At 41.0% G+C, this 23,737-nt stretch overlaps 2 protein-coding genes across 3 annotated transcripts in view; both read left to right on the top strand.

Moving 5' to 3' along the window:
- The window catches only part of LOC137125463 (NACHT, LRR and PYD domains-containing protein 12-like), a 382,261-nt gene that overhangs the window by 354,631 nt on the left and 3,893 nt on the right, over positions 1 to 23,737 (top strand). Inside the window, exons 2-16 of one of the 2 annotated variants that reach the window (XM_067500949.1) lie at positions 2,541 to 2,660; positions 2,774 to 2,878; positions 3,107 to 3,229; positions 3,458 to 3,580; positions 6,300 to 6,416; positions 6,645 to 6,767; positions 8,908 to 8,986; positions 9,149 to 9,344; positions 10,969 to 12,760; positions 12,859 to 13,032; positions 14,450 to 14,623; positions 14,923 to 15,096; positions 15,392 to 15,553; positions 15,646 to 15,692; positions 15,848 to 16,847. In XM_067500949.1, the coding sequence (XP_067357050.1) occupies positions 2,572 to 2,660; positions 2,774 to 2,878; positions 3,107 to 3,229; positions 3,458 to 3,580; positions 6,300 to 6,416; positions 6,645 to 6,767; positions 8,908 to 8,986; positions 9,149 to 9,344; positions 10,969 to 12,760; positions 12,859 to 13,032; positions 14,450 to 14,623; positions 14,923 to 15,096; positions 15,392 to 15,553; positions 15,646 to 15,692; positions 15,848 to 16,398 (4,029 nt within the window). In that variant the 5' untranslated portion in view covers positions 2,541 to 2,571 and the 3' untranslated portion in view covers positions 16,399 to 16,847. Of the gene's footprint in view, positions 1 to 2,540; positions 2,661 to 2,773; positions 2,879 to 3,106; positions 3,230 to 3,457; positions 3,581 to 6,299; positions 6,417 to 6,644; positions 6,768 to 8,907; positions 8,987 to 9,148; positions 9,345 to 10,968; positions 12,761 to 12,858; positions 13,033 to 14,449; positions 14,624 to 14,922; positions 15,097 to 15,391; positions 15,554 to 15,645; positions 15,693 to 15,847; positions 16,848 to 23,737 lie in introns of those variants that run through there. The other variant, XM_067500950.1, reaches the window with a different exon arrangement.
- LOC137125502 (NLR family CARD domain-containing protein 3-like) lies at positions 16,988 to 23,216 on the top strand. The gene is made up of 7 exons (XM_067501097.1): positions 16,988 to 17,272; positions 17,791 to 17,810; positions 18,391 to 18,501; positions 19,039 to 19,131; positions 19,212 to 19,290; positions 19,399 to 19,609; positions 21,421 to 23,216. Exons 2-7 carry the CDS (start codon positions 17,803 to 17,805, stop codon positions 23,214 to 23,216), a joined length of 2,298 nt encoding a protein of 765 aa, XP_067357198.1. The 5' UTR covers positions 16,988 to 17,272; positions 17,791 to 17,802.

Genomic DNA, 23,737 nt, shown 5'->3' with positions numbered 1-23,737 from the left:
GCAGAAGATTTTTAATCAAGAATGTCTTGGTACATTTTTCTATTCATCCTTCCTTTAATTATATGAACTTTGCCAGGACCATATATTAATAAACAGCCCCTCACCATGATTCCCCCCCCTCCAAACTTCACTGTTTGTTTTTTCTGGGGTGATGAGCAGTGCCATTTGTCCTTCAGACATAGTTTGCATCATGGCATCCAGTATTTCACAGGCTTGTGAGATGTGTTGTGTGTTGTGCTGCAAGCTTTAAACGAGCTTCAACATCCTTTTTCTTCAGCAATCTTCTTCTTGCGTGTTGAGTGTCCATACAGGCCATGGTGGTTGTGGCAGGTTTATGGTGACGTGAGGTTCTTTCCACTTTCGGATTATGGCCCCAACAGTGCTCACTGGAACATTCAGAAGTTTAGAAATCCTCCTGTAACCAACTCTATCAGTATGTTTTGCAACAGTAAGGTTGCAAACCTCTTTGCTTTTACCCATCATGAGATGTTTCTTGTTTGACACCTTGGTAATAAGACATCTTTTTTGGGACTGAACCAGCTGATATTAATTTACACTGACAAAGAACAGGATGGATTTGTAAATACTGATCAGATGGTGTCTTGACTTTCGATGCCTTTTGCACCTCCCTTCTTTAATGTTTTCAATATTTGTTCTTGCTGTCATTTCACATTGTTACACATAACCTAATTTATGGACATGAATGGTTTGATTTCTTTCTTCTTCTTCTTTTCCTTTGGGCTGTTCCCTTTCAGGAGTCCCCACAGTGAATCATCTAACCCTGTCCTCTGCATCCTCTTCTCTTACACCAACTAACTTCATGTCCTCTCTCACTACATCCATAAATGTCCTCTTTGTTCTTCCTCTAGACCTCCTGCCTGGCAGCTCCAACCTCAGCATCCTTCTACCGATATATTCACAGTTTCTCCTCTGAACATGTCCAAACCACCTCAATCTGGCCTCTCTGACTTTATCTCCAACACATCTAACATGAGCTGTCCCTCTGATGTCCTCATTCCTGATCCTGTCCATCCTCGTCCCTCCCAAAGAGAACCTCAACATCTTAAGCTCTGCTACCTCCAGCTCTGCCTCCTGTCTTTTCTTCAGTGCCACTGTCTCTAAGCCGAACAACATCTCTGGTCTCACCACCGTCTTGAACATCTTTCCTTTCATTCTCGCTGATACTCTTTTATCACACAACACACCTGACACTTTTCTCCACCCGTTCCAACCTGCCTGCACTCGTCTCTTCACCTCTTTTCCACACTCTCCAATGCTCTGAACCGTTGACCCTAAGTACTTAGTATGGCTTGATTTCTTTGCAATCATTTATTTTACTGCTTTCAAATTCACTTTTTATATTAAGATTTATCAAAAGGAAACAATGTGTTTGTAAATTGTGATATGTTAATGTTATAGAAGTTATAGATTAAATGACATTTATAATTTAATTAATTATACATTTATTTACAATTTTTAATACTTTTTAATACCTTTTTATAAATGTATTATATAAATTTATAATAATTTATAGATAGATAAAATATAATAAATGTAATGTATCATCTAAATGCAACGCAAAACATTGTATTTTTATTTGTTATATAATACACCATTCTGCATGATGACCATTTTTAGTTAATAAATATTTGTGAACTGTCATAGCAGTAATAAGTAAAAGTATTTACTTTTAATTTCCACCACTGGTAACCAGTTTATTGTTTTTTTTCTTTAGATTGATCCATTTTCTTTCTTTCTGATCAGGATGTTTGATTGAAGCAGGAAACATAAAGAGCAGCTGTGAATTTAATAAAACAATACTTAGCACATGGTTAGATTTTATAGTATTCATAAGTAAACATTTATATTACATTTATATTTAATCATGTGTCAGACACAAGTGTTGATACAAACTTTCAAACAGGTACAAAGCAGCAAAATAGATACATTTTGCTATAAACCCAGTTTGTTTGTCTCTGTTTGGTTGTTGGCTTGTAGCTGATACTTTTAGTTAGTGTGAACTTTCTACTTAGACAAAGAGCAAGGAGCTACAGCTGTATAACAAAGCATAGACAATGTAACTGGTTCAGGTAAAACCTGGAGTAACTTTCAAAAGCACTTAATACAGTTGTTTAACAGTGGATTTGTAAATTACTGTTTATATACAGTCCTACTGCACATAACTGTTAAGTAAAATAAAGAAAAATATTCTGTCCACATCTCTTACTGTGCGTCACTGTTCTGCTTCAGGTCATGTGGGAATTTGAAAGAGGAAAGTTCCACACGTTGCATTTACAGAAGAGTAAATGCTGTAGACGTAGAAATTTTTATGATTAAGTCTGTGATTCTCAGTCCTTATGTTTGGCAGTGAATGTCTTGGTGCCTCCATCTCAGACTGATGGTAGACATGGAGCAGCTGATGGCAGCTTCCTCTGACTGCATTCAGCTGTCACTGATATGAAGCAGAGAAGAAGGAGAAATGATGGAGAGGAGGATTGGAGTTGATGTGCAGATAAAGGATGTGTGTTTTCTCTCCACAGGAAGGTAGAAAGTGTGTGTGAATTCAGCAGCATGGATCAGTGTGAGGACAGAGAGGAGGGAGACCCTCCCCGTAAAAAACCTCGGTGTGGGGAACCTGAGAGCCAGACCAAAGCTCAGAGGTGAGATGAGGATCTCTAACTGTCCATGACTCTTCTCCATGTCAGAGCTCAGCACCAACAATCACTCCACCATCATTATTCACACTCTGACCTCTGTCTGTGTTGTGTTCAAGACGAGATTCTGCTGGACCTGAACCTGAGCCCAGCTGTGTGTCCCTGAAGAGTAGTCGCTCTATAGATCCACCATTGTATTTCAAAAAACGTTCACCACTGGGAAAGTAAGTCTGCTGATGAATGATTTTTCAGATCATTGCCTCATTAAATCTAAAAGCAAACAAGCTGCTGCAGTAAAGAAGTAAGCTGTAAATGAGTTCATAATATATCTGACATCTGCTCAGTAGAACTGATATCTATGAAGAAAACTGGTCACTGGGAGAAACTTTCTTTACCCCAGTGGATCAGTGTTAAAAGCAATCAACCATTTTCTCTGTTGTGTTGTGTTCAAGACCACAAAAGCAGCAAAGACGAGATTCTGCTGTAGCTGGACCTGAGCCCAGCTGTGTGTCCCTGAAGAGTGGTCGCTCAATAGATCCACCATTGTATTTCAGAAAACGTTCACCACTGGGAAAGTAAGTCTGCTGATGAATGATTTTTCAGATCATTGCCTCATTAAATCTAAAAGCAAACAAGCTGCTGCAGTAAAGAAGTAAGCTGTAAATGAGTTCATAATATATCTGACATCTGCTCAGTAGAACTGATATCTATGAAGAAAACTGGTCACTGGGAGAAACTTTCTTTACCCCAGTGGATCAGTGTTAAAAGCAATCAACCATTTTCTCTGTTGTGTTGTGTTCAAGACCACAAAAGCAGCAAAGACGAGATTCTGCTGTAGCTGGACCTGAGCCCAGCTGTGTGTCCCTGAAGAGTGGTCGCTCAATAGATCCACCATTGTATTTCAGAAAACGTTCACCACTGGGAAAGTAAGTCCGCTTCAAGTTACTTTACAATTTCTGCAACATTACAAAACATTAACGGAACAAACTCCTAAATACCATCAACAAAAACGGCACATTAAGACTTCATTTATTTTGCAGTTGGAAAGTGTCATCCAATATGTGACAATTAAGAAAAGATGTGAAGATGACAGATTTCAGGCTGAAACATTTTGAACCTCTGTGCAGCTGAGGAATCATCATTGATCCAAACTGGTCATAGTCAGATCTTTACTTTACATACTGTCTGTACACCTACAGGGGGTTTTACAGCCAACTCATATAGATTATTATCCTATATTTGCTGATTGAACTTTTCAATGAAATGTAGTTCTTTCACTATTCTACATTTTAATTCCTCAGTAACCTCTAAACAAACTCTTTTCAGTTTAGTTTTAGTCAACAAACATTTTGAACTCAGGAAATTGAAAAAACTATTGCCTGTTCGAAAAGTTAGGTAGCACATGCAGAAAGTCTGATCTAGAGTCTAGTACCAAAACCAAGTATTAAAGGGGCACCGGGAAAAAAATATTAATGTTGGTGCTGGAGAAGTGAAGAAAATACATTTGCTATTTGTGATTGCTACATTAAAGTTTCTGGACTGAATACTGCCTCTCGACTTACTGCACAGCAATTTAATTCAGTTCAATTCAACTTTATTTATATTGCGCCAATTCACAACAAAGTCATCTCAGGGCACTTTACAGAATAAAGTCAAGATTATAAAGATGTATAGAGAGAACCCAACAATTCCCCCTGGAGCAAGCCATAGGCAACAGTGGAGAGGAAAATCTCCCTTTAATGGAAGAAACCTCCAGCAGAACCAGGCTCAGGGTGGACGACCATCTGCCTTGACCGGTTGGGGTGAGAGGAAAGTGGAGAGAGAAAAGAAAAGAGTAACAAAAGCAACAAGCGAACATCAGGCAGGTTGGTAGGACCAGTAGCTGCACACTGGAAAACACACAGCTCCAAAGCCGGGGGACACCTGCAGAAAGGGACAGAGAGAGGGGGACAGAGAAAGACAAAGACAACTACGGGAGAAAACACACAGAGTTAATGACATACAGTGGTGACAATTGTGGGGTGAGAGGAGAGGAGAGATGGTCAAGAGGAAGAAAGGAGCTCAGTGCATCCGGGGGTGGGTCCCCCAGCAGTCTAAGCCTATGGCAGCATAACTATAACTAACTATATGCTTTATTAAAGAGGAAGGTTTTAAGCCTAGACTTAAAAGTAGAGAGGGTGTCTGCTTCCTGAATCTGAACTGGGAGCTGATTCCAGGAGCTTGATAGCTAAAGGCTCTGCCTCCCATTCTACTTTTGGAAATTCTGGGAACCACAAGTAGGCCTGCATTCTGAGAGCGAAGTGGTCTACTGGGATGATATGGTGCTATGAGATCTTCTATATATGATGGAGCCTGACCATTCAGAGCTTTATATGTAAGAAGCAGGGTTTTAAATTCTATTCTAGATTTAATGGGAAGCCAATGGAGAGAAGCTAGTGAAGGTGAAATATGATCTCTCTTGCTAGTTCCAGTCAGCACTCTTGCTGCAGCATTTTGGATTAATTGCAGGCTCTTTAGTTACTGGGGCATCCTGAAAGTAGGGAATTACAGTAGTCCAACCTAGAGGTAACAAATGCATGGACCAGTTTTTGGGCATCACTTTGAGACAGGATGCTCCTAATTTTGGCAATGTTCCGTAGGTGGAAGAAGGCTGTTCTAGAGATTATAGGCCTGTGGTACATAGCCTGTTTCTAAAGATAGATTGATGATATCTAATATGAACATATCTATTAAGGGTAAAGCTTCCTTGAGCAGCTTAGTTGGAATAGGGTCTAGCAGACAGGTTGTTGGTTTAGATGAGGTAATAATTGAAGTTAGCTCAGAGAGATCTATGGGTAAAAAGCAGTCTAACAGGGATTGGGGCCTTATCGATGACTCTAGCACTGCTGTACATGAAGATCTATCTGTAATATTTGGGGGGAGGATCTGGTGAATTCCTTCTCTAATAGCTACAATGTTATTCATAAAGAAAGTCATGAAGTCATTGCTGCTCAAAGTTAAGGGAATAGTAGGCTCAACAGAACTATGGCTCTTAGTCAGCCTGGCTACAGTGCTGAACAGAAACCGGGGGTTGTTCTTGTTTTCTTCTATTAATGATGAATAATATGTTGTTCTGGCATCACAGAGCAGTTATGAACCAAGCTGGATTCTCTGGCATCTCTGTCCCATCCACAGAAATTTGCCTTAGCATCAGCTGGAGTGGCACTGCACTCACAGTACTCTTTTTAAAGATGGTCTCCCTTAAGACACAGATGCTGTAGGCACAGCCCAGGCCACTTGCTGATAACATAAACTTCCCTCTTTGATCCTCATTGTTCTAGAAATTCAGGGTCAACTCAGGCACATCCAGCAGTTTCAGACTCAATACAGCAACAATGGGCACATTAAGTCACTCTGACAACTCCCCATAAACTCCAATACATCCAAACTCTTTAGCCTCACTCTTGATGACCACATCCCTCATTGCATCCAATTCAAGATCTAATATGAATCAAGGACAGTAATTATGGCAGCATCCAGTCAAGATTGGTAAACAGTCTAAACATAGGTCCATCACTCAGTCTATCATTTTCTAATTATCCATCAGTGTTTGTGGTTTAAAACTAAAGTGAATTTTTGTCTCGGTTTGTCTTTTCTCTGTACCAGTGTTGATGTGGAATCAGCTGTCTTTGAAGCTGGACCCGAGCCCAGCTGTGTGTCCATCAAGAGTAGTCGCTCTATAGATCCACCATTGTATTTCAGAAAACGTTCACCACTGGGAAAGTAAGTCTGCTGATGAATGATTTTTCAGATCATTGCCTCATTAAATCTAAAAGCCAACAAGCTGCTGCAGTAAAGAAGTAAGCTGTAAATGAGTTCATAATATATCTGACATCTGCTCAGTAGAACTGATATCTATGAAGAAAACTGGTCACTGGGAGAAACTTTCTTTACCCCAGTGGATCAGTGTTAAAAGCAATCAACCATTTTCTCTGTTGTGTTGTGTTCAAGACCACAAAAGCAGCAAAGACGAGATTCTGCTGTAGCTGGACCTGAGCCCAGCTGTGTGTCCATCAAGAGTGGTCAGTCTATAGATCCACCATTGTATTTCAGAAAACGTTCACCACTGGGAAAGTAAGTCCGCTTCAAGTTACTTTACAATTTCTGCAACATTACAAAACTTAAAAATTAACGGAACAAAACACAAAGATGCTGTAGGCACATCCCAGACCACTTGCTGATCAAATGTTATTCAATCTGGTTCCAACAAGTCCAAAGCCCTCTTCACTACATTTAAAATTCTGAGGTCTGTGCACAACATGGCCCAGAACTTTACACCCAAATCATACATGAATATGATTGAATGTCTGTCTTATATTATTTTCAGTCAAACCAGAATAGAAATGACTTCTCGATCTCTTCCGTCACATTAAAAGGCCGCTTTCTGACAATGTATCTACTCAATTTTTAATGTTCTTTCCGTCACTGAAAACCTTTGACCACTGGGATGTTACTCACTGAACCACGGTAGACCTGATGGATTCACCCATCTCAACCAACCATAGCTAGAAAGCTGAGGTTTGTTGTGTACAGACATACAGTCTGCACAGATTTCTACTTTGGAGAAACAAAATAACAGCTTCACAAGCACAAGGCATAAGACAGGACAACCGGCTGCTCACCTATTGCTGCCATATTTCACCTCTGGGACCCCTGCATTTCTTATGAATTAAGCATTTTTTCCCATCTTGTGCATTTAATAGCTTTTTAAATGTTGATAAATGCTGTTGCAGACATGTTAATGGTGTCTTTATTTATTCATTTATTTGATGCAATTAATGTTTGTTTGCTCAAACTCTTTAAAGTAATTTTCTGTTGTCAGTCAGTTTGTACGGCTGATGTACTTCTGTCCTGCTTAGGCATCAAATGTACTGCTCATAGCTTCCTTTCCTCAAACAATTTCTGAATTTACACTGTAGCGTGTCCAAAATAGATGAGAAGGACTATGACTTTATTCCCAGATTTTATTATTTTAGTTCAATCCTGGTTACAATTAATCAAAATATGAATAATACGAACAGATCCGAAAATATTATCAGAGCTCCGGGTCTGAGTTTCTCCCTAGCAACAACACAAAGAGTGTCGGGGCACAAAGTCTGACAGCCTGTCTCTCCCTTGACCCAGTCTTATATAGTCAGTCTGTTTTATTGCCGCTGCAGATTCTTCCGGAAGTGTCTCTTTCAACATTTTCTTCCTTATTTTGAGACGTATATGTTGAGGCTGGTTCCTGTTCTTCAGTCGCCCCCCTGATCTGCCGTCTGCAAAACAACTCACATACATTCTTCACCCTATTTCTCACACGCACACACTCACTATGCTCAGTTTTACTATTGCTTGTACAATATTCTAGTCACGCTATGTTCTGTGTACTTTTCTTAGCTATAATCAAACATGTTACATATGACACTGAATTATTAATGTAAATAAACCAAAAATATTAAGGTATACTCAAGTAATATTTCCCACAATGTGCATGATGCAAACTGTGTCCTGGTGTAGATTGTAACATTTACTCAAACAAAACGAGTCTCAAAACAACTATTACATCCAATTATTTTGGTAATGTAAGGTTCCTCTTTCCCAGCCTGCACCAGAGATCACTGCCTTTGTTACACTGGCTGTTCTTTACTCCTACACTGTCATGCCTTTTGGTTACCGCAATGCTCCTGTTAGGTTCCAGCTCTTGATGAGTCGCGTATTTGGGGACATGCAGGGCTACACAGTGTATTTGGATGATGTGGTTGTGTTCTCTGATACTTGGGAGACTCACTTGAAATGCGTCAGAGAACTGTTTGCTCGATTGGCGGAGGCGAGACTTACTGTCAACCTGGCGAAGTGTGAGTTTGCGAGGGCAACAGTGACCTGCCTCGCCTGAGTAGTGGGGCCAGGACAAGTTCACCTAGTGAGGGGCCAAAGTTCAGGCTGTAGAACAGTCCAGTTCCAGCTGCTAAAAAGGAACTGATGTGTTTTCTGGGCCTTGTTGGTTATTACAGAAGTTTCTGTAGGAACTTCTCTACCATGGTGGCACCACTCACGGATTTGCTTAAAGCCAACACAGTAAATTAAAAGCTGGTAATTCACAGTGGGATCAACATTACAAGCAGTTTTAAAAAAGAAAAAAATCATCTGATTCAGTAAAGTAACAAACATTTGCCTTGTGTGTCTCTGTGTGGACAGACATAATATGAGCTCATTCTTCCTGGTTCCTCCACAGAGTGGACCAGCAGAGCTCAGAGGTTCCCAGTGGTCAGTCTGTCCAGCAGCATCAAACACACCTGGACTCCATATTTATGGTCTGTACATGTACAACTACTACTTTTCCATCTGTTGTGTCCACAATAATGTCCATGCTGCACTTTTTAGACCAGTGGATTGTCAGTCTGTCCAACATGGATCTGATGTTTGGCTCCATGGTTTTACTTGGATTGTGTCATTCATATAGTTTTCTGTTCCAGCTGCTGGAGGACAACATTGTCACTTTTGTGAAGAATGAGCTGAAGAAGATGCAGAAGAGTCTGAGGGAGGATGAGGAGGTGTTGGATGGTGAGGATGAAGAGCAGAGGAGGAGCAGCAGAGAGTCATTTCTGAAGATCACAGTGAACTTCCTGAGGAGAATGAAGCAGGAGGAGCTGGCTGACTGTCTGCACAGCAGTAAGAGGATTTCTGTAAAGATTTAATACCATGGAAAACTAGAACATTTACTGTTTTTCAACCTATGAAAAAAAATTTCAGAAGTTCAAATGCAGGACCAAACTATATATTAAAATGACTGTGTACATTTATTATCAATCAAGATTCTCAGTCATCCAGGTAATAGGCAGCTGGCTTGAAATGATTGAATTCAAGGGGTGTGAATCTCTCCCTCTTAAACCATTTCATAAATATATCAGTACATAGAGTTCTTGCTGATCCTGAGTATAGATACAAGTACCAAACTGTTTTCCTTCTGTTGAGTTGCTGGACAGTAAAACTGTCATCAACTCATTGCAGTTAAGCAAATCTCGTGCAAATGGAAATTCAAATATAACAGTTACTGGGGTTTGAATGGAGCAACTTTTGCTGAAGGGACGAAAAACTAAAGGGAAAAACACAATCAAAGCACAGATTTAGGGTGATACAAGCTGAAAGATGAAAGAAGATAGAAGCGTGGACAACATGGACTGTAGAGCCTACACAGGAATACAGTATATAAAATAACTTAGGAAAAGTTACGGTTACGTTCTATATATAACTATTTATATATAGAATCTCAGTCGCAAATATCAAACATTTTTAAAATCTTCTTAAAAAACATCAGTATGACTGTTACTAGATCATAAGACTTTAGCGCAGTAGCTTTCATTCAGCTTTACTTTTGTTCTCATCAATTATCTTAAGACAGCTCTAAACTACAGACGCTTCAGTATCAGGGAATCCCCAAAACACAAGTTTTGAATAGAAATACACAATACTGGTGTCTGCATCGGGACATCCCCATTCAACAGGGCTGTCAGTACCAAAAATTGTCTATATGTTGTGAAAAGTATCACTCACCTCTGAACACCACTGGTTATGGTCTAATTATAAGTGGATTTGGCCTCTACTGACAAATAATTATGGGGATAATCATACCAGCTATAATAGGCATAAAGGCTAATGGCCAGTTTGAGTTCCTAATGGTGGTTTGATTGCACAAAGGAAAGAAAAAGACCCTAAAGCTGTGTCATTCAAGGGGAAACTAGTTTCTAATTAAAGATATTCAGCACTGTTCCAGTTCATCTCCCATTGAACTCTGACCTCCTCTTCTGCTGCATCAACCTGTTCAACATTCTCTTTACCTGGCGTTCTGAGCTGCAGCTGCTCTATAGTGGAGTTAAAGCAAATGCCAAACTGAAGTCTTGTCAGGGATTTAAAAGCACCCATATACCTACATATTGTCATGTTCTTAACATCTGCAAACTTGGTTTCCAGTTGCACTGTCTGTAGCCACATCTGCTTCAAGCCAAGGAATCACAGTGTAATCAGAGTCACGGGTCACTGGTCATTAAGCTTCATATATTCACATCTATTTCAACATGAAAATGGAAAATTATTCCAGCATTATTTTTTCCAACCTGGTGGAGCAGTAGATTCTTCATAAAGTTTGTTTCAGTTCATCTCCTATCAACATTCTCCATCACCTGTATCCATACATCAATGTTTCTTATCCGAAACTCAACTGTGGCTTTGTTTCTAATTTCTGTAAAGCAAATATGACATTTTTCTAGTCACTGATATGATTTACTGTTTTATTCAGAAACTTTTGCTGGGGCTTGTCAGCGCAAACAGAAAGCTGCCCTGAAGCAAAGATTCCAGTACATGTTTGAGGGCATCGCTAAAGCAGGAAACCCAACTCTTCTGAATCAGATCTACACAGAGCTCTACATCACAGAGGGAGGGACTGGAGAGGTCAATGATGAACATGAGGTCAGACAGATTGAAACAGCATCCAGGAAACCAGTCAGACAAGAAACAACAATCAGACATGAAGACATCTTTAAAGCCTCACCTGGAAGAGATGGACCAATCAGAAGAGTGATGACAAAGGGAGTGGCTGGTATTGGGAAAACAGTCTTAACACAGAAGTTCACTCTGGACTGGGCTGAAGACAAATCCAACCAGGACATACAGTTCACATTTCCATTGACTTTCAGAGAGCTGAATGTGCTGAAAGAGAAAAAGTTCAGCTTGGTGGAACTTGTTCATCTCTTCTTTCCTGAAACCAAAGGAATCAGCAGGTTTGAAGAGTTCCAGGTTGTGTTCATCTTTGATGGTCTGGATGAGTGTCGACTTCCTCTGGACTTCCACAACAATAAGATCCTGACTGATGTTACAGAGTCCACCTCAGTGGATGTGCTGCTGACAAACCTCATCAGGGGGAACCTGCTTCCCTCTGCTCGCCTCTGGATCACCACACGACCTGCAGCAGCCAATCAGATCCCTCCTTGGTGTGTTGACATGGTGACAGAGGTCAGAGGGTTCACTGACCCACAGAAGGAGGAGTACTTCAGGAAGAGATTCAGAGATGAGGAGCAGGCCAGCAGAATAATCTCCCACATCAAGACATCACGAAGCCTCCACATCATGTGCCACATCCCAGTCTTCTGCTGGATCACTGCTACAGTTCTGGAGGATGTGTTGAAAACCAGAGAGGGAGGAGAGCTGCCCAAGACCCTGACTGAGATGTACATGCACTTCCTGGTGGTTCAGCTAAAACAGAAGAACGTCAAGTATGATGAAGGAGCTGAGACAGATCAACACTGGAGTCCAGAGAACAAGAAGATGATTGAGTCTCTGGGAAAACTGGCTTTTGAGCAGCTGAAGAAAGGAAACCTGATCTTCTATGAATCAGACCTGACAGAGTGTGGCATCGATATCAGAGCAGCCTCAGTGTACTCAGGAGTGTTCACACAGATCTTTAAAGAGGAGAGTGGACTGTACCAGGACAAGGTGTTCTGCTTCGTCCATCTGAGTGTTCAGGAGTTTCTGGCTGCTCTTCATGTCCATCTGACATTCTTCAGGTCTGGAATCAATATGCTGTCAGGAGAACAATCCACTTCACAGATGTCTGAGACTAGAAAAGCTGCAGAGACACACTTATACCAGAGTGCTGTGGACAAGGCCTTGGAGAGTCCAAATGGACACTTGGACTTGTTCCTCCGCTTCCTCCTGGGTCTTTCACTGCAGACCAACCAGACTCTCGTAAGAGGTCTGCTGGCACAGACAGAAAGTAGCTCACAGACCAATCAGGACACAGTCCAGTACATCAAGAAGAAGATCAGTGAGAATCTGTCTGCAGAGAAAAGCATCAACCTGTTCCACTGTCTGAATGAACTGAATGATTGTTCTCTAGTGCAGCAGATCCAACAGTACCTGAGATCAGGAAGTCTCTCCACAGAGAAACTGTCTCGTACTCAGTGGTCAGCTCTGGTTTTCATCTTACTGTCATCAGAAAAAGATCTGGACGTGTTTGACCTGAATAAATACTTTGCTTCAGAGGAGGCTCTGCTGAGGCTGCTGCCTGTGATCAAAGCTTCTACAAAAGTTCAGTAAGTATTTTTATTCATTTATTAATAATCTTAGAAAGACAGAGATAAAGAATAAATGTACTTATTGTTTTTTTTTTTTTTTTTGTTTGTTTCTTCAGACTGAGTGGCTGTAACCTTTCAGAGAGAAGCTGTGAAGCTCTGTCCTCAGTTCTCAGCTCTCAGTCCTCTAGTCTGAAAGAACTGGACCTGAGTAACAACAAACTGCACGATTCAGGAGTGAAATTACTGTCTAATGGACTGAAGAGTCCACACTGCAGACTGGAGACTCTAAGGTCTGTTTGTTTTCAATGGGTGGAGATTTATCACCTCCAATAATTCTGATATTAGTGATTCATACAGCTCAAACATCTTTCTGAAATATGAAATTGGAGCAAATCAGCTGAGGACATGAAAACATTCAGGCATTACAGACATAGACAAACTGTTAGGATTATCACACCAGTGGATATTGATTTTTATTTACTAACATTCTTCATGTTGCTATAAGAAGGAATCAATATGTTTAAGATACTCAACCATCTACATAGTGGTAATGTACCATATTTGGTTAACTAGCACTAAAAATGACTTTCTTCCATGTCCCTCTCTACCTCTTTGTTGGCTGTGAGCAGCACTTGGGTCGATTTGCTGTAATCAACTGGCCAAACTCACAATTCTTTCCCCCTTTGCTGTGCACATGCACACACAGTTCAATGTGTCCCTTCAAATGTTGCTGAATATGGACAAAATGTAGAATGATTTACAATCTTAGACTACACCTGTAGATATGTAGGGCTACAATTACAATAAAGAGTCAGAACAGAAAAACTGCTAAATGGCAGCAAGCAGGCTAAGGACCCTTTTTGTGTCTTTACACTGATTAATGGACAAACCACTCTGGTTACTGAGACACAGCTGCCCTGTGCCTGAGGACACCCACACACCAAGTCAACATCAAAGAACTAGTGGAAAGTGAAAACTGTATTATTTTGTCTGGTCCAAAAAGGGCCTGGACCTCAAAAGCTGTAGCAATGGTCAACTAACTGCATCCTGTGTCTGTATGAGAGGATGTAACTCTCAGCAGATGGTGGCAGTAAATAGTAAATGGTCTGCACCTAACACTACTTTTATATTTGGATGATCAACCACCATTCCTGCTCAACACAGTTTGACTTTCTTCATTCCACTGGGCCAATACAGCGTGTTGACCGACAATTTCCAAGCTGAACAACTTCTCATGTTCAAATATCAACTAGTAATTTAACAAGTATCGTAATCGAGCCACTGAGACAGGAGACTTAAAGATCGTATGTCTGCAGTGATGCTCAGTTTCTATGTGGATGGTTAAAGGAGAACTACACAGTGAAACATCAACAGGTTGGTCACAATTGAGAGGTTAGTGATTAACGAACTAGTTTGACAGACACACTCCAAAAGCTGATTATCAGCTCAACTGATATGTTTTCAGAGGACTAAATCTAAATGAAACCCAGGTGACAAAATCACATTTCTATCGCTGATGGTCACATCTTCAGCTTAGTTAGAATAAAATTGCAAAATGTTATTTGTTAACAAAGGAGATTATGACCAAATGTAGCAGCTTCCAACTGTCTTCTCTGCAGGAGAACTGTGTTTAGTCGTTTTGTTATTTCAGAGATTTTTGTTACTTCTGAACCTCTAACACACTGTTCATATTTATTTCCTCTCCAGACTGAGCAGCTGTAACATTTCAGAGAGAAGCTGCAAAAATCTGACTTCAGTTCTCAGGTCTGAGTCTTCTTGCCTGAGAGAACTGGACCTAAGTACCAACGACCTGCAGAATCGTGGAGTGATGTTACTGTCTTATGCACTTGAGAGTCCGAACTGTAAACTGGAGAGTCTCAGGTCAGATCAGTTTAGTTTGTCTTAAATCATTTGAGATAATTCTCTACATTTTTCAATTTCATTTATTCTGCAATACACTTAAGGAGAAAAAGACAAACTCATCAGTACGTTTAAGTGGTTGTTTTTTGTCAGATCTGTAGCTTGTTATAAAAATACAACTGAGACTAACGCACCAAATTTAGGAACCAACCTGGTGTAGAATTAACATGTTACTTTTACTGAGCAAACGTAGCTTGATCTTATCTGTTTTCTGTTAAATGTGACTACAAGAAACGGTTTTTGCCTTATTTCCTCTCCAGGCTGAGTGTCTGTAACCTCTCAGAAAGAAGCTGTGAAGCTCTGTCATCGCTTCTAAGCTACCGGTCCTGCAGTCTCAGAGAGCTGGACCTGAGTAACAATGACCTGCAGGATTCAGGAGTGAGGCTGCTTTGTGCTGGACTGGAGAGTCCACAGTGTAAACTGCAAACTCTCAGGTCAGGATTCATCCACCTGTGTAACATTTGAGCATTTCTAATCAGATTAACATGAATAAATAACAGCCTCTGTGTAAATTACATTTTAGCAAATGTGATCATTGCTTTTTGTGTTCAGAGACTTTTTTTTAGAAATGTTTACAATTTAGTTTTAAATTGCTACATTTTTCAACTGATAATGGTTAATATAAAAATATATTTGTAACTTTAGCTCAAATAGAATTTCCCTTGAACAAAAGTTGCAAATCTGCCCAGTGTTCAGTGAAGGTTCCTGTGTTGTTTTGTGTGTCTGCAGACTGTCAGGTTGTCTGGTCACAGAGGAAGGTTGTGCTTCTCTGGCCTCAGCTCTGAGCTCCAACCCCTCCCATCTGAGAGAACTGGACCTGAGCTACAATCATCCAGGAGACTCAGGAGTGAAGCTGCTGTCTGCTCCACAGTGGAGACTGTACACTCTCAGGTATGAAGACACCTGCTGCAGGCAAAAACATTTTAGATGTAAATACACCAAAATATGTCAGTTAGAGCCATGTAATGTCCATGTGCTTTCAGGGTGGAGCCTGGTGGAGAACGATGGCTGAGACCAGGTCTGAGGAAGTGTAAGTGTGTTTTTAATGAGATTGATGGAAACAAAGCAGCAACATTCAACCATCTTCAAACTGTCACATCACTCATTCACTTCATCAAAGTGTCAAGAAATGAACAGATGATGGATTAATAACTGCAGCTGTTTGTGTCTTGTTCTCTCCATCAGATTTCTGTCAACACACAATCGACACAAACACAGTGAACAGGAAACTACAACTGTCTGACAACAACAGGAAGGTGAAATATGTGGAGGAGGATCAGTTGTATCCTGATCATCCAGAGAGATTTGATCATCATCAGCTGCTGTGCAGTGATGGTCTGACTGGTCGCTGTTACTGGGAGGTGGAGTGGAGCGGAAATGTTGATGTATCTGTGAGTTACAGAGGAATCGGCAGAAAAGGACAAAGTAGAGACCGTGTGTTTGGAGACAATGATCAGTCCTGGAGTCTGGAGTGCTGTCATGATTATGATGATGATGAAAATAGTTACTATGTCAAACATAACAATAAAGGAACAAACATCCCCTCGTCCTGGTCCTCAGGCTCTAACAGAGTAGCAGTGTATGTGGACTGTCCTGCTGGGACTCTGTCCTTCTACAGAGTCTCCTCTGACAAACTGATCCACGTCCACACCTACAACACCACATTCACTGAACCTCTATATGCTGGAATTGGGTTCTTGTCGTTTGGATCCTGGTTGTCACTGTGTCCAGAGTAGAGCAGGGAGTCTTGTCCTGTCGGAGACACTGTGTCAGTGTTGGACAGATTTGGACTTTCAGTTACACACAAGTTTTTCAGATTTGTGGATTTAATCAGATCATTCTAGAAACAGTTCTAAATGATTCCTTGTAAACTTGTTCGTCTTTGGGTCCTTTTAAAATGAAGCTTCCGTCATTACAGGATCAACATGTTGCTGACTGCTCATTAAGTGTAAACTGTATTATAGATATATCAAACATGTTTTTACTAATTATCTGTATCAGTCATAATATTCTGATGTCTTGGTGACAAAAAGACTGAAAACCAAATAAATGTGCTACAACACGAACAGTAACATCAGTCTGAAAACAACTTAAAGATATTATTGATATATTGATTTTAAATATTATTCTGAACACACTCGTGGTTTTAACTTGAGGTTTAATAAATCATTTGATTTCTCTGTAATTTATTTGTGTGTGCATTTTCATATTTTAATTATAAAACTATACAAAGACTAGGTGTCAGGTTAAACCTGACTTTCAGCGACGTAACATGAAACTCTGCTTTGTTACTCAATAACACAACACCACTACTCAAGAAGCAGAAATGTAAAGTACCAGGTATTTTCCACCATGTTTAGAAGGAAGTCTGTTGTTACTTTACTGCAGCAGGTGGAGTTCAATGACCATAAAGGATCAGACTTTGACCTCAGACGTGTTCTTAGAGCTTTATTTACAGTTTTTGTTCAATCTTAAAGAAGTGAAGACTTGAGACAGTGAGGACAGTCCCACTGTTCTCATTGAATTTCCTCACTTTGCTGCATTGAGGGAAATCTAAACCAGTTTTTGTCTGAGCTGCTGGACAAACATCTGAGCTCCATCATTACTTGAGTGAGTAGAACTCAGAACTTGAATGATCTTTATTTCAGTCTCTACTGTTTCCTCCTCAGAAAACAAGCTGCTGGAACTTTATTCCAGTCATGAACTCAGACTGAATCACTGAATTGTCTCTTGTCTTATTTTGAAAAACCGCACATTGATTGATGGACTTTATTAATAGTAGTGAACATGATGATTTGTTCCACATGAGCCTCATAAATAAATAAAGGTTCTGCAGAAATCTACAATCTTCACACTGTAAATAAAAGTCTTAGCATCCAAATACACTAATGAGATGAATTCATTATTGAAGCATGTGTGATGCATCAGTGTTGCAGCAGGTAAAGGTGAAGCTGATTTTAACTCAAGCACTGACAATAACACATCAGCCTCTATTAGTTCATTAGTTTGTTTTTCAGAAAAAGAAACTGAAGCTGTCAGATACATGTAGTGGAGGAAATGTTACATAAAATGTTATGTTGTTTTATCTAATGTTTTTCCATTAACTGTGGTAATTTCTGTGTTTGCAGGTTATTTCCAACATGGACAGGTAGCCAACACTCACACATTCCAGTTAGTTGTGTTTTACCATCAAATCAATGTGTAACCAGTCACACAGAACGTCCACATCATTTAGCAGAAACTCCTCTAATAAAAATGCACTGTGTCTCTATAAAACTCTTATCTTGGTTCACATTTAATGCTTCTTGCTTCTTTAAGGCCCTGTAACGTCTTTATTGTCTTCTTTTTGAAGTTAATGATTGAAGGAAAGATGATACAAATAAACTTGTATGGAAATCTGTGTGGCAGAAACCCTGTCACACTGAATTTGTTTTTACCACCTTTGGTTACACATTTTTATGACTTTTTCTTCCAGTTTATCCATAAACCTAATTCATTTTTTACGACGACTGTCTGACATGTGCGTCCTCGTGTTTGATTTAATACACTGTATTAAAGCAGGTCAAAATGAGCCCAGGTAAAAGGCTGAAGGTCATTCTAGAATGTTCAGAGTTGTTCTGGCACCGTTCCTGATAAATCTGTTAAATGAAATGAACTGCTCATCACATTAACATGTAGACAGCATCGTGTTTTAACCCACATTATAGTCTGAAGTTTGTTTGTATCAGGAATAAGCAGGAGAGACCAGACGCCCCTGATTCCACCTGTGTGTCCATGAGCCATCGCTCTATCGGTGAACCTCTGACCTTCACAGATGGACGACGCTTATTTAATCAAAGGTGAAAAAGCTGCAATGAGCAGAGATTTTCCTCAAACCCAACCAGCATTAGCATTGTAATCATCTTCATCAGAAAACAGAAGCTGTGTCTCTGCAGCAGCATGAGTGTGTAAGCTGTTATATGAAGGACAAGAACAACCACACAGTGTCTTCCACAGACAAATCAGAGCGGGTGAGGCTGAAAAAGCAGCAGTGAGGTCAGATAACAATAGATAATAGGACTTTTGGACAGGAGGAGACCAGGGACATTCTAAAGACATCAACCTGAGGAATGAGGGTTAAAGTCTGTGCAGAGGTGCTGGTTGCAGATGTTTCAAAGTACAGTACTGCAGTCCTCAGGACACAAGGAGACACACAGTAGGACTTACAGTATCAGCCTTATGTCCATGAATCCAGAGACAAAGAAGAAGTTGATTGGTTGTTTTCTGTGAGTAGAACATAAGTGAATGATCAGGGCAGGAAGTAGAAAGAGACTCGTGCTGAGTAGGAAAAGTATCACCCTGCTGATCTTTGTTTGTACCAACTTGGGTTCTTCCAGGTTTTCACATCGGAAACCAGACGTCTCTGGACCCAGCTGTGTGTCCATGAAGAGTGACCATTCTGCAGGTCATCCTCTCAACTTCAGGGACAGGTGGGTTTTTGCCTCTTTTTATGAAGAATCATATCACAGTGGGACAGTGTGTGGACATCATGGACTGCATCTTCCTTCAGGGTCGACCAAGAGACGTCAGAGACGCCCAGTGCTCAGTCTGTCCCGAAGCGTCCAACTGATCTGGATTGCATATTCATGGTTTGAACATTTCTACTTTCACAGCAGACAAAACTGACCTGAACATGAATCTAATCTTTCCAGCAGCTGAATTCCTGCATGTGACTTTCTTCTGTGTCTCTGATCCAGCTCCTCGAGGAGAACATTGTCACGTTTGTGAGGAGCGAGCTGCAGAGGTTCCTGGGGATGTTAAATCCAGATTACACAGAGCCTTTAGAGAAGCAGAGGGACGCTGAGGACGAGGAGCAAAGGAGGAGCAGCAGGGAGGCTTTTCTGAGCATCACTCTGCACTTCCTGAGGACGATGAAGCAGGAGGAGCTGGCTGAATGTTTGCACAGCAGTAAGAGGACATTTAGGACATAGAACCCGTCCACTGGCCCCATCGTCTGTTCTGTTTGTTGGTTCTTGTTGGTTCCTTTAGTGCCTGTTTATCAGTAGTGCAGTATTATAACTATTGGAGTTTAATCAAACGTATTTTCCTCTTTTTGAGGATTAACAGAGGAGATAGAAACAAAAACTGCCTTACAGTTAGGTCCATATATATTTGGATAGTGACACTCAGGATGTACGTGAAGTGTAAAACATCAGCTTTAATTTTTGGGTTTGTTTGAAAAACGGGATGAACTGTGTAGAAGTTACATTTTTCAATGGTATTTGGACGAAATGTGCATTTTAAGCTTCACTTTACACACAAACAACTTGCAGTTCAGCATCTCGCTCAACACCTCTTGGACATGTGTTCTGGAGGATAATAGAACCACTTTACCTACATTTAGTGGACGACCCGCTCTGTCTCCTGAGCACCATAAACAAACACAGTCATAAACTAGATCATCGGTTTCATGACGGTTGTTAATCCTTTGCATTCAGCCTCTGTTTGAATCTGGAACCAAGACACATCATCAGGTTCTGAGTTTATTTCCTGGTAATGCTCTGCCAGGTCTTTACTGCAGCTGTTTTCAGTTCCTGCTGGTTTTAGCAGCAATTTGCCTTCAATCTACATTAAACAGAGCTCAACTGGATTCATGTCAGGTCAATGCAATAGACTCTGTAGAACAGTCCACTTCCTTATGAAAGACACACCGACGTGCGAAAAGACCGTGAAAGACTCAGAAAAACCACAGAAAACCACTGTGGTGGAGTTTGCAGAAGGGGAGACGCTGCTGATGAACTGAAGCAGGGTGGAGGTGGTGTTATAGTGTGGATGTGTAAGGCTGCCACAGAAGCTGCTTCTCCTGTGTTTACAGATGGTGGGACTAAATGCGTCTAAACTCTTTGGACAGTGTAGATGGACTGAGACCTAAACTGTTTTGTTAAAACAACCCAGGAATATTTTAGGACATAGAAGCAGCTCACCTCATTTTCAATCAGCCAAAAAGGACTCATGTCACACCACTCTTCAGATTTCTACACTGGCTTCCTGTAGCTGCTCGCAGCAGGTTCAAAGCTCTGTCTCTTAGCTACAGGTTGATCACCTCAACAGCTCCTGCTGACCTCAACTCCCTAATTCAAGTCTACAATCCCTCCAGTCCATTGTTCTTTGCCAATGAGCAACATCTGGTGGTTCCAGCACCACACAGAAGACACCAAGCAGCTCAGTGATCCCATGATGGTAGAACGAGCTACTAAACTCACTCCCAGTATTTTAAAAACTGCTGAAAACAGAACTCTTCCGCATGTTCATATGTATTTAAATCTACAAAAAAATAAAAAAAATATATTTTCTGGTCTTTCTTACACTTGCGTCTTATGAAACAAAACACTTCTTCTGATAGCACTTTGATGTTTTCTCCTTGACTTAGATTTTCACTCATTTGTAACTTGCTTTGGAGAAAAGCATTTGCCAAATTAATAAATGTAAATGTAAGAAGAAAAATATTCTGCATTGACCAAGTGAACAAACTGACCTGAATCCAAATGAGCTGCACTTCAATTTTTGAAGGTAGAAAAACCCCAAAACCAGCAGGAACTGAACACAGCTGCAGTAGAGACCTTGAAGGGAATCAATGGGTAAGTAACCCAGCATCTGGTGATGTTCATGGGTTCCAGACCTCAGGCACTAGGTAAGTATGAACCTAACTGTAGATAGTGAATAAATCACATGTTCAGTAATAACTGTTTAATAATATTATTGGTTGCTTGTTCCTTCAGAAACTGTTTCTCCACCATGTCAGATTAAACTCAAATCTGCCCTGAAGCAAAGATTCCAGTACATGTTTGAGGGCATCGCTAAAGCAGGAAACCCAACCCTTCTGAATCAGATCTACACAGAGCTCTACATCACAGAGGGAGGGACTGGAGAGGTCAATGATGAACATGAGGTCAGACAGATTGAAACAGCATCCAGGAAACCAGTCAGACCAGAAACAACAATCAGACATGAAGACATGTTTAAAGCTTCACCTGGAAGAGATGGACCAATCAGAAGAGTGATGACAAAGGGAGTGGCTGGCATTGGGAAAACAGTCTTAACACAGAAGTTCACTCTGGACTGGGCTGAAGACAAAGCCAACCAGGACATACAGTTCACATTTCCATTGACTTTCAGAGAGATGAATGTGCTGAAAGAGAAAAAGTTCAGCTTGGTGGAACTTGTTCATCACTTCTTTCCTGAAACCAAAGGAATCAGCAGGTTTGAAGAGTTCCAGGTTGTGTTCATCTTTGATGGTCTGGATGAGTGTCGACTTCCTCTGGACTTCAACAACAATGAGATCCTGACTGATGTTACAGAGTCCACCTCAGTGGATGTGCTGCTGACAAACCTCATCAGGGGGAACCTGCTTCCCTCTGCTCGCCTCTGGATCACCACACGACCTGCAGCAGCCAATCAGATCCCTCCTGAGTGTGTTGACATGGTGACAGAGGTCAGAGGGTTCACTGACCCACAGAAGGAGGAGTACTTCAGGAAGAGATTCAGAGATGAGGAGCAGGCCAGCAGACTCATCTCCCACATCAAGACATCACGAAGCCTCCACATCATGTGCCACATCCCAGTCTTCTGCTGGATCACTTCTACAGTTCTGGAGGATGTGTTGAAAACCAGAGAGGGAGGAGAGCTGCCCAAGACCCTGACTGAGATGTACATCCACTTCCTGGTGGTTCAGTCCAAACTGAAGAACGTGAAGTATAATGGAGGAGCTGAGACGGATCCACACTGGAGTCCAGAGAACAAGAAGATGATTGAGTCTCTGGGAAAACTGGCTTTTGAGCAGCTGCAGAAAGGAAACCTGATCTTCTATGAATCAGACCTGACAGAGTGTGGCATTGATATCACAGCAGCCTCAGTGTACTCAGGAGTGTTCACACAGATCTTTAAAGAGGAGAGAGGACTGTACCAGGACAAGGTGTTCTGCTTCGTCCATCTGAGTGTTCAGGAGTTTCTGGCTGCTCTTCATGTCCATCTGACTTTCATCAACTCTGAAGTCAATCTGCTGTCAAGACCCAAATCAACCACCCAGATTACTAAAACAATAAAGAGTAAGTTTACAGACTTCTACCAAAGTTCTGTGGACAAGGCCTTAAAGAGTCCAAATGGACACCTGGACTTGTTCCTCCGCTTCCTCCTGGGTCTTTCACTGCAGACCAACCAGACTCTCGTAAGAGGCCTGCTGGGACAGAAAGGAAGTAGCTCACAGGCCAATCAGGAAACAGTCCAGTACATCAAGAAGAAGATCAGTGAGAATCTGTCTGCAGAGAAAAGCATCAACCTGTTCCACTGTCTGAATGAACTGAATGATTGTTCTCTAGTGGAGCAGATCCAACAGTACCTGAGATCAGGAAGTCTCTCCACAGAGAAACTGTCTCCTGCTCAGTGGTCAGCTCTGGTCTTCATCTTACTGTCATCAGAAAAAGATCTGGACATGTTTGACCTGAAGAAATACTCTGCTTCAGAGGAGGCTCTGCTGAAGCTGCTGCCTGTGGTCAAAGTCTCCAAGAAAGTTCTGTAAGTACAGTTAATTGGAGACATGTTGTATCATTTTATTAGATAGTTGCAGATACCCTATTACTGCAGTACTAGAATCCAGATCAGCCTCACATTACAGTCGTCACAGACTTAGGCTGTGAGGGAACTCCTGCAACTAAATGTTCTTTTTAATGTTTTCCCTGGTACCTTTTAACCAGCGCCTATAATGGCCCGAACTTACAGATAGTTCTTAAAGGTCACTGTTGAAGCTTCTTCAGACAGAAAGCTTGCAGCAAGAGCTCAATGTCCTCAGTCAGACCTGAGATCTAACTGTAGCAGCAGGGAAATGGGGATCTGTCTGTTTCCTTCCTATGATAGTGAAGGTGTCCATTAAGGGTAATGCAGGGTCTCAGTCGTAGAATGTACCCGAGTTAGCAAAACCCCACGGTTTATGTTCTATCTTTGCAGACATGAGCATCACTCCGACAGTTTTCTATATCTTGAAAATTGATCCTGACATTATTGTCATGAAATAGAACTAACACGTAAAATCGGGGATGACCA

Source organism: Channa argus, chromosome 4, assembly GCF_033026475.1.
Source record: "Channa argus isolate prfri chromosome 4, Channa argus male v1.0, whole genome shotgun sequence".
NCBI classification, from domain to species: Eukaryota; Metazoa; Chordata; class Actinopteri; order Anabantiformes; family Channidae; genus Channa; species Channa argus.
This window is presented reverse-complemented; position numbering and strand designations above follow the sequence as displayed.

Bases quoted from the DNA above. Each gene is read 5' to 3' on its own strand.
- LOC137125502 (XM_067501097.1), top strand. The intron at 18,502-19,038 runs GTGAAAAAGCTG...GGGTTCTTCCAG, and splicing joins CGACGCTTATTTAATCAAAG to GTTTTCACATCGGAAACCAG. The intron at 19,291-19,398 runs GTTTGAACATTT...TCTCTGATCCAG, and splicing joins ATCTGGATTGCATATTCATG to CTCCTCGAGGAGAACATTGT.